Here is an 8,247-nt window from a genome sequence, read left to right as displayed (position 1 = left end):
GGGTCACTGAGCTGCAGCAATACAACAGGGCTGGCAAAAATGTTCTTGGTTGGTGTGAGAGAACCTGAGCTGGGGCTCATCCAAGGAGATTCAGCGATCACAGCTTCTAGTCCTGCACTTCACACATAGCTCCAGGCAACAGCAAATTAACTGTCCCTAAACACTGCAAAAAGAGGATGGATCCAATTGGATGGCCCCTGAGATAGACAAAACTCAACACCCAACACAAAACACAGTCCTCTCACCTGCTGGTCAGCAAACAACAGAGCACAACACACACCAGCATCCAGGACTCGTGCAAAAAAAGAAAAAGAAATTGCTAGATGGTGTTTCTCAGAAACACAGAAGCACAAGCCAACTGGAAGATAGCTGCAATTATTCTTGAAAACAATGTCCTTTGTTATCTTGATGTGGCCAGTGTTGAGCGAAGCAAACAAAGTCAACCCGATTTTCTTACATTCAGATTAATCTGCAAGGCACAAAGTAATAAAGGTATGATTTTTATTAATAAACTGAGTGTTAGCAGCTGTCAGAAGAATGAATGTGTCACACACAGAGGTAAACTCCCACAGCAAAACTAGATGTAACATTTCCTATCTGTGTTTCATCCTCACAGGAAAAGCCTTTCTTCGCAAGATCTCCTGGAAGAGAGATGGTAAGAGACATGAAAACTGAAGGATCCGAGCACAGCTCTCCAGTAGCTCCCTCTGTACGTAGATGGTCGCAGAGACAAAAGGTCAAGTCCACTTTTGGAGGGAGCTTGGTGATGTTTACCACTAACGTTACACCACCTTCAGGTAAGTCTGCTCGCTTTCACATCCTTACAAAAGTGCATGAAATGGATCAGCATCCGCTTCTTTGGTTGACTGTTGCTTTTACTCTGAGGTCAAGTGATACAGGCTTTGCTGGTGATCTTCTCTACTCTATTGCTGTGGGTTTTTAAAATTACTATTTTTCTGCTTCAAAACATGCAACTTTGGCACTGTTTTCCCATTTCCAACAATGCAGTGAAATCCCGGTCTCATTTGGATGACAATAAGATGAACCACACTGCATTCTGAAGAGTACAAAACATGCTTGCTCTCTCCTTGGTTCTTGTGCACGGGGACACTAACACCAATTCAGTTCAAAGGAGAAATTTCCTCCAGTGACTCTTGTCCCCATGTCTTCCTTCATCTTCCATTATTTTGTTGTTGTGTTGCTGTTATTAGTAGTATTAGAAACAGTATTGTTGTTAATGAAGAGTCTAATGTCATCAAAGAAAGTTTGCAGAATCCTTTCTAATCCGGTTTTGAATTGCAAACTCAAAAGCAAAGATCTTGAATTCTGGATTCCTGGCTCTCCAAGACATAGGCAAAGAAAATGTGTTTCTTTGTCTTTTTCCACATGACACTTATGTCCAGGCACACAGCACTATAAGCAAGCAGGAGCTTTGCTGCCCAGCATTCCGGCTTTGCAAAAGCTAGAATAAACCACAACTTTTCTGCTTGCTTGTTTAAGTTCCAAGAACTCATATGAGGAGTTACAATTTAGTCAGTGTAATTATGATCAGTTCTGCATCTGTGTGCATACGTGCTGCTCTCTAGTGGTCATATTCTCCAGATCTTCCTTCCAAAGGCTTTCAATTGTGCTTTTCAATTTAATTAATCGCTAACTACAGACCCAGTTCTAACCAGCTTGGTTCCTGTTCTTTCTTCCAAGATGTCTGTGCTCCAAGGCTCCCGCTGTTGTTCAGGGGGTCTGTCTTGCGTGACAGGAACACATGTCCCAGCAACGTTGCTGTACAGGTGTCCTAGCAACGTTAATGAACAAGAATTATCCCTCAGAAGGCTATGCAGGACCAGCGGAAAAGTGCTGGGAGCCTTCTCCGTGCTGGTGCCGCCTTCTGCCTTTGGTGTCTCAGCTTCTGAATGGTCTCAGATGCCATAGAACAGACTGTCAGATGGGGGTCATCTTCCAAAGGCTGAAGGGCTGCAACAGAAGGAAACAGAGCAGAGATGGGACCCCCAGTCTACAGAGAGCCACCAGCTTCCACTCTGGGCCTTGCCAGCCCCACTCCTTGCTTTTCCTGGCCAGGAGGAGCACGGGAGACTGACGGGTCAGTGGAAGACACTGCTCAGGACTGCCATGAATGCTCCTCTGCCCCTGCAGCATTTCCTTGCAGCAGGGCAAAGCACAGCTGCATGCTGCCCAGCTCTGCCCCCAGCCCCAACACACACAGCACTGCCCTCACTCACCACTGCAGAGTTCATTCAGCATCTCCTCACTCTGCTCCCTGGCGTGCTTCCCAATCAGCCCTAGGGAAAGAGCTCTGTCAGACACCCACTCCCCAACATGCTGCCAGAAGCTCAGACCCCAACCCCGCCAGCCCAGCTGCTTCCCCTTCCATGCTGCAGGCAGGGACGGCACCTGAGGGGGGACCTGAGCAAGGCACCCACTGTGGCTACCGGCACGGGCAGGCTGTACCTGGGGGCTTCAGGGCTGTGCCTTCCTGCCAGGGCAGGGCCCAAAGAGGGACGCAGGGGTTGGGCTCACCAATGAATCTGACAGCCTCGCATCGCAAGGAGGCCTGAGAATCCTCCAGGTATGGCAGGCTCTGCTGCAGGTACCCTTCCACTCCCTTTCTGTCCTGCTGCAGCTGAAGAAGAGAACAAGAGCATGGGGCTTGCAGAGCAGCCACAGCTGCTGCTGCAACCCCTCCTCCAGCATCCCCTTTCCCCCAGCAAAAAGGTGGGGGCTGTGAGATTGTCCTCACCAAACACTTCATGATCCCCACTGCGTTCTTCTGCTGGGTCTGCTGCTTGAGCTCCTTCCACTTCAGGAACTTTGCACAGGACACAAGGGCTTCCCCAGATGCCTGCAGAACAACAGATGCAGGGACATGGCACCACACACACAGACACACATCCCAGTGTCTGAATGCTTGCTGAACTTGCTCTCAATTGCACATCACAGCTGAACTGTCAGCACACCACTGCCTGCACACTGCTCAGCTCTGAAATTCGTACCTGCGCTACGCTCAGGGTCTCGTCACTCATGTGAAAGAGCAGAGGGTGCAGGGCCCTGCGCACGATCTTCTTCATGCTTCCCTTCTGAGACCACAGCACAGCATCCATCACATCCATGAAGAGGCGGATGGAACCTTCTCGCACTTCAGATGATGCCTGAGGGAGAACAGGAGGACCTCAGACCTCAGCAGCACACTCTCACTGCCCATGGTGAGCATGAGTGTAGGCTGAGCCCCAGCACAGGGGCCTGACATCACCAAGAACAACCAAGCTGCACTAGCAGGGACACGGCCAGCAGTGCTACAGAGCCCACAGGACATGTCATTCCTGAGAGCCCAGAGAAGGAAAGAAAGGAGAAGACGCTCCTGTCAAGCACCCACCCGCAGAGCTCAGCCTCCCACAACAGACTTACGTGATTAAAAAGAGGCAGGATCTTCTCAGCCAGCTCCAGAGCAAACGGACTGGCATGCCTCTTCCCCAGATGGTGCATTGCATTCCTGAAGATATTCAGCACCTTCACAGTAATGGCTGTGTTGGCAAACAGCAGGTTCTCCATGACGCCTGGAAGCAGGGCCCGGATTTCAATTGCCTGTACAAAACACACAATTTCCTTTCCATCAGGAGGACAGATGCCAAGGCACAGTGTTGCCCATTGCCCCAGCGCCAGGCTGTCAACATGAGGCCTTCGTTTGACAAGGTCCTGCTCACCGTCTCAGGTCTATCAGACAGCAGCACGAGACGTCTGAGCACCAGCCAGAGCACTGGCAGGCTTTCCACATTCAGAAGCTTCTGGAGCAGTGCTGGCTTACACAGCTCCTTCACCAGCTCTTCAGTGGGAGGCATCGCCTGAAACCAACACAGCAGTGAGAGGCAGGCAGAGGCAGCAGGACATCCTGCACCCTGCAGCTCCTGGCTGCTCTGGCAGCTCAAGGCAGGGCACTAGGGAGACACAGCCCAGCCTGAGCTACCAGTGCTCTGTAGGAGAGCACGGTGCATTGTCCAGTAACTCACAGTCAAGCGAAGGAGGCCCAACTCCTCTGTGCTGATGCTCAATATCTCACACAGCTGTTGGTCCTGTAGAACACTGCTGAGCTCATCCCAGATCCGCTTGGATGCTTCCAGCAGGGTCAGCACACTCTTCAGTATGTCCAGGGTAGTGCTATAAACAGAGAGCAATGCTGCGTCAGCAGGGCTGCCTTAGCCACAGCACCATGGCTCAGGCAGGAGCCTGATGGGGGGCTCTGGGCTGCCATGGTTGGTATTGGCTGCTGCAGCCCTGAGCTGCCCACCAGCACTGGAAAGCACAGTGGGATGGAGGGCCTGCTCCTTGGGATGTCCTGCAGCTTTCCTTGGCTCTGGCAGCCAGACCATTTCTGAGCCCTGCTCTTCACATGGAACAAATGTGTGGGGCTGTCTGGGCTGATACCTGTCATTCTGTGGGAGGTCGGTCAACACACTCCTCAGCACATCCCTGGGAAACTGGACGGTCAGCATATCCAGCACTGAGAGCAGGATCTGCTGAACTGATGTGCTCTGGATCTTCAGGTTGGCATGGATGAATCCCAGAATCTCTGGCACCTGTTGTGAGAACACAGGGAGACTGCTGCTGCCACTGGACTGCAGCCATTTGCCTCCCAGGCTGTGTTATTACTGCCCTTCCCACAGCTCATTGCTGCCTTCAAATGGCTTCAGTTCCCAAGAGCTGTGGCGGGCAGGGTTGCCTCACTCTGCTTACATCCATCAGCCAGGTGCCAGGGTTTCTCCGAAGCACATCCAGCATAGTCTCAGCCCACTTCTTCTCATCAAAACCATAGTCCCCAATGATCTTCTCCAGGGTTACAAGGGCAATGTCTGTCCTCTGAGAAGGGGCAAGGTTTTTTCCAAGGGGCTGCAGTAAGAAGGAAAAAAGGAGGGAAGGCATGTTAAACAGAATGAGAGAATAGCATCTGGAGCAGGATGAGCACAGGCAAAAGGAAGGATAAAGACCCTCCCTTCATGTCAAAAGCATTCTGAGGGTTCACACCTGAGCCGCAGCTTTTCTCACAGGTACACAATTTTCATGTCTCCTTACCTGCTGCCAGAAACTGCTGGTCATGAAGCCACTAAGCTTCGAGATGCGCCCCAAAGCCCTCTCACACACAGCCTGTGTCTTGGAGATGCTGAAAGGCAGCAGCACCTGTGAGGAGAGGAGCTGCTGGTTAGCCTGGGAGCTGCTGATGCCCACTGCAGGTCTGCTGAGCTCCTAGCTGGAATCACAGCATCCATCCAGGCTTCCCCTGAGCTTAAGCCAAGCCCATCATGGGGCTACCGCCGCCAGGGTCCCTTGCTGGCTCCAACTACTGCCAGTGCCGTTTCCATGGAGTGGGATAAACTACTAGAAGGGAGCTGTGGGGGCAGAACTTCACAATAGACAGACCTCCAAGATTCCCTGCAGCCGACTCTTGACACTGGCAATGGGACAGACATCTAGCACAATCTGCAGCATGTCGTCCATAGCTTCCAGGGTCTGTAAAGAGAACAGTGGGTTGTGGAAGTCTTTCAGGGTTCCCTTTCATACCCAGTAGACTGCTGTGAACCCCTCTGGCTGCCAAGGAAGGATACCCACAGATCTGTGCACAGGGGCACCCTGCAAGGCTGCTGCACTCAGAGCAGGCTACAACACAGGGTGTTTGCCAAGCCCAAGGCAAGGGTGAGGGCAAGCAAGGCTGCTACCTTGTCCCACAAACATCTTGATAGATCTCTGGACACAAGTAATGCAAGCGGCAGCCCAGAGGCATGGGGTCAACAGTAGACTGCCCAGTACATACCTGGTTGTAGAGGGAAATGTTCAAGGCCCTGGCTGGAGGAAGATAGAAGACGATGCTGCAGCACACCTTGAAGAGATGGAGTATTTCTTCCTCTGTAACTGCATTAACTGTGCTGCAATTAGAGAGACACTGATGCTAGGAGCGGTGCCTGGGTGCTGAGGCAGGGCTGGAACAGGTCCTCCCCTGGGCAAGGCTCCCTGAGAGGGATGGGGAGCCCTGCCAGGAGGTGCCTCCTCCCCTACGGGGCTGCTCTGGGTCAGAGGACAGTCCTGATGTCACCAGCTTTGGGGCGAGGGCCAAGACTTAGTGGGGAGCTGCATCAGGGCCACCAGGATGGTGCCTGGGGGATGTGCTGGCAAAAGCAGGGGCTGGGCAGGTACCTCAAGGCAGCAATGGTGTTCATGCAGCAGTATCTCAGGCCGGTGCTCAGCTGCTCCATGGGCTCCTCACGCAACAGAACCTGCAAAGCACAATCAGGATGGCACCTGGCAGCTGCCAGCACCCAGCAACAGCAAACCTGCCACCGGCCGCTAGGGCCTGAGTCGCCCCAGTGGCCCTTGACAAACACTGGCACACTGGTGCTGCTGTCCACCTCCACTGCTGAGCTCTCAGCAGCACCTGGAGTCCCATCTGGGGCACTTGGGTGTCTGTGCATCATTTCCCTGCCTCCCTCTCCCCCTGTCCTGTCCTTCTCACAGGGTGCAGCTACCTGGGTGCCATGTCCCCTCACCTCAATCTTCTTGCACTGATTTTTCAGCAAGCAGAAGATATCATGGCTCAGTGTGAGGCTCGTCTGTCCAGCCATGCTGCACAGTATACAAATGGAATTGAGGAACTGCAGCTTCTGCACCAGATCCTGGCAAGCACACAGAGACCGAGGAGTGTGAGTGGGGACAGCCATGGCCAGGGGGACCAGGCGTTGCGGGGTGTGGAGCAGCACAGGACAGCTGCAGGACAGCAGCAGCTCTGCCCGGCCATCAGCCCTCCTGCAGCCTGAAGGCAGAGCCAGAGGGACCGTCTGGAGATGCAGGTATAGCCACGATGGAGATGGCTGCTCTTACCATTTCCATGCTGATGGTGTTGGCTTGGATGAAGTCCACTGCCTCCTGTTCCACATCAGACAGAGGCAGCAATTCAGCATCTGAGCAAGGAGAGAGAGCAGTGCTATAGAGGGGCCAAAGGCAGGCGGGAGCAGAAGGAGCTCTGCCCTCTCCGGCCCTGGGCTCGCTCCCCTGGCACAGTCTGCCCGTGACAAGGGTTCCTGGTGTGGAGCAGGGGGCACTCGCTGCCCCAGCCCTGCCCACCCCGCTTTAGAACCTCACTCACCAGCATGCAGAGGCATCACCTCCGTAACATGGTAGGGCTCCGCTGGAGTTCTTCTGTTCTGGGGAGCCCCACTCTCCTCCCCGGCCATGCACGCGACGCCCATCACAGCAGCTGTGACGTGCTGGAACAGAACGGAAACACATTTCTGTTTTCTGTATTCACACACCACAGTATGGGTACAATTCGTCAGAACTACCCTCGCATACCCTGCGGCAAAACCATGTGCGGGGACAAAACGTGGCACGTACCTGGCAATGAGATCACTTCAAGCTATCTGCAGCAGTTCCTTGTCGCTTTGCTCAGATGGAATGAGAGCAAAAGCTGCACTGAGGCAGTGGGCGGAGGGTGAGGAGAGGAGAGAGAAAGAGCAGGTCAGTGAGCAGGGCTAAGACATCCATGGAATAACACACACAGCACAACCGTCCCATCCACTTGCTGCAAGACATGCTGAGTCTCAGGCTACGTGATGCCTGTCCACCCAGCAACTTTACGATGCTTCCAAAATTGAGCAAAGAAGACAATGGAAGAAGCACGGGACAGGTGCCACCTTTACTGATACCCCCTTTGGAACGTGTGTACTGAGGGAAAATTACGTCTGATGGTCAAGAGTAAGCAATACGGTGCTGTGAGCTCCGACAGCCAGCAGTTCTCAACACCTCACTGCCCACCCATCCATCCCATACTGGTTCAGCTTACCTACAAGCTGCTGCGCACGACGTTGTGAAGAAAAAGGCACAAAAGTCACTAACTAAAGTCACTAACTAACTAAAGTCACTAACTAACTAAAGTCACTAACTAACTAAAGTCACTAACTAACTAACGACTCTAAGTAATGACACTAACTAACGGCACTAACTAAAAGCACTAACTAACAGCACTAAAGGCACAAGAACAAGAAGACAACCAACCACTCCGACCACTAGCTCACCCACAAAGGAACACAGAACGCACCACTCCTCCCCTCATTCCAGACGCTTATGACATCACCAACGGCCAACAGCCTGGTCCACCATGACCCCCCACAAGGCGGGGAGCCAAGACCACGTGGTCACATCTGATTCCAACACGGCACCACAACATTCCAGGACTCAGTGTGGGCTTGGAAT

The 8,247-nt window shown here is 52.9% G+C and overlaps 1 protein-coding gene across 1 annotated transcript; it reads right to left on the bottom strand.

The window, feature by feature from the left end:
• Nucleotides 1–487: 487 nt before the first annotated feature.
• LOC146755521 (uncharacterized) lies at nt 488–7,469 on the bottom strand. The gene is made up of 18 exons (XM_085525480.1): nt 7,390–7,469; nt 7,142–7,262; nt 6,877–6,956; nt 6,546–6,671; nt 6,196–6,275; nt 5,816–5,927; nt 5,425–5,514; nt 5,080–5,184; nt 4,744–4,896; nt 4,435–4,586; nt 4,020–4,167; nt 3,717–3,854; nt 3,421–3,597; nt 3,009–3,164; nt 2,756–2,857; nt 2,536–2,638; nt 2,238–2,297; nt 488–1,971 (listed from the first exon to the last, which is right to left on the bottom strand). The coding sequence occupies exons 2-18, from the start codon at nt 7,242–7,244 to the stop codon at nt 1,823–1,825; spliced, it is 2,034 nt and encodes a 677-aa protein (XP_085381606.1). The 5' UTR covers nt 7,245–7,262; nt 7,390–7,469; the 3' UTR covers nt 488–1,822.
• Nucleotides 7,470–8,247: the final 778 nt, after the last annotated feature.

The sequence above is a fragment of the Coturnix japonica genome, chromosome 32, assembly GCF_054131305.1.
Source record: "Coturnix japonica strain WE chromosome 32, WE-NBRP24, whole genome shotgun sequence".
In the NCBI taxonomy this organism is placed as follows: domain Eukaryota; kingdom Metazoa; phylum Chordata; class Aves; order Galliformes; family Phasianidae; genus Coturnix; species Coturnix japonica.
The sequence above is the reverse complement of the archived record's forward strand: the minus strand, read 5'-3'. Positions and strand labels throughout refer to the sequence as shown.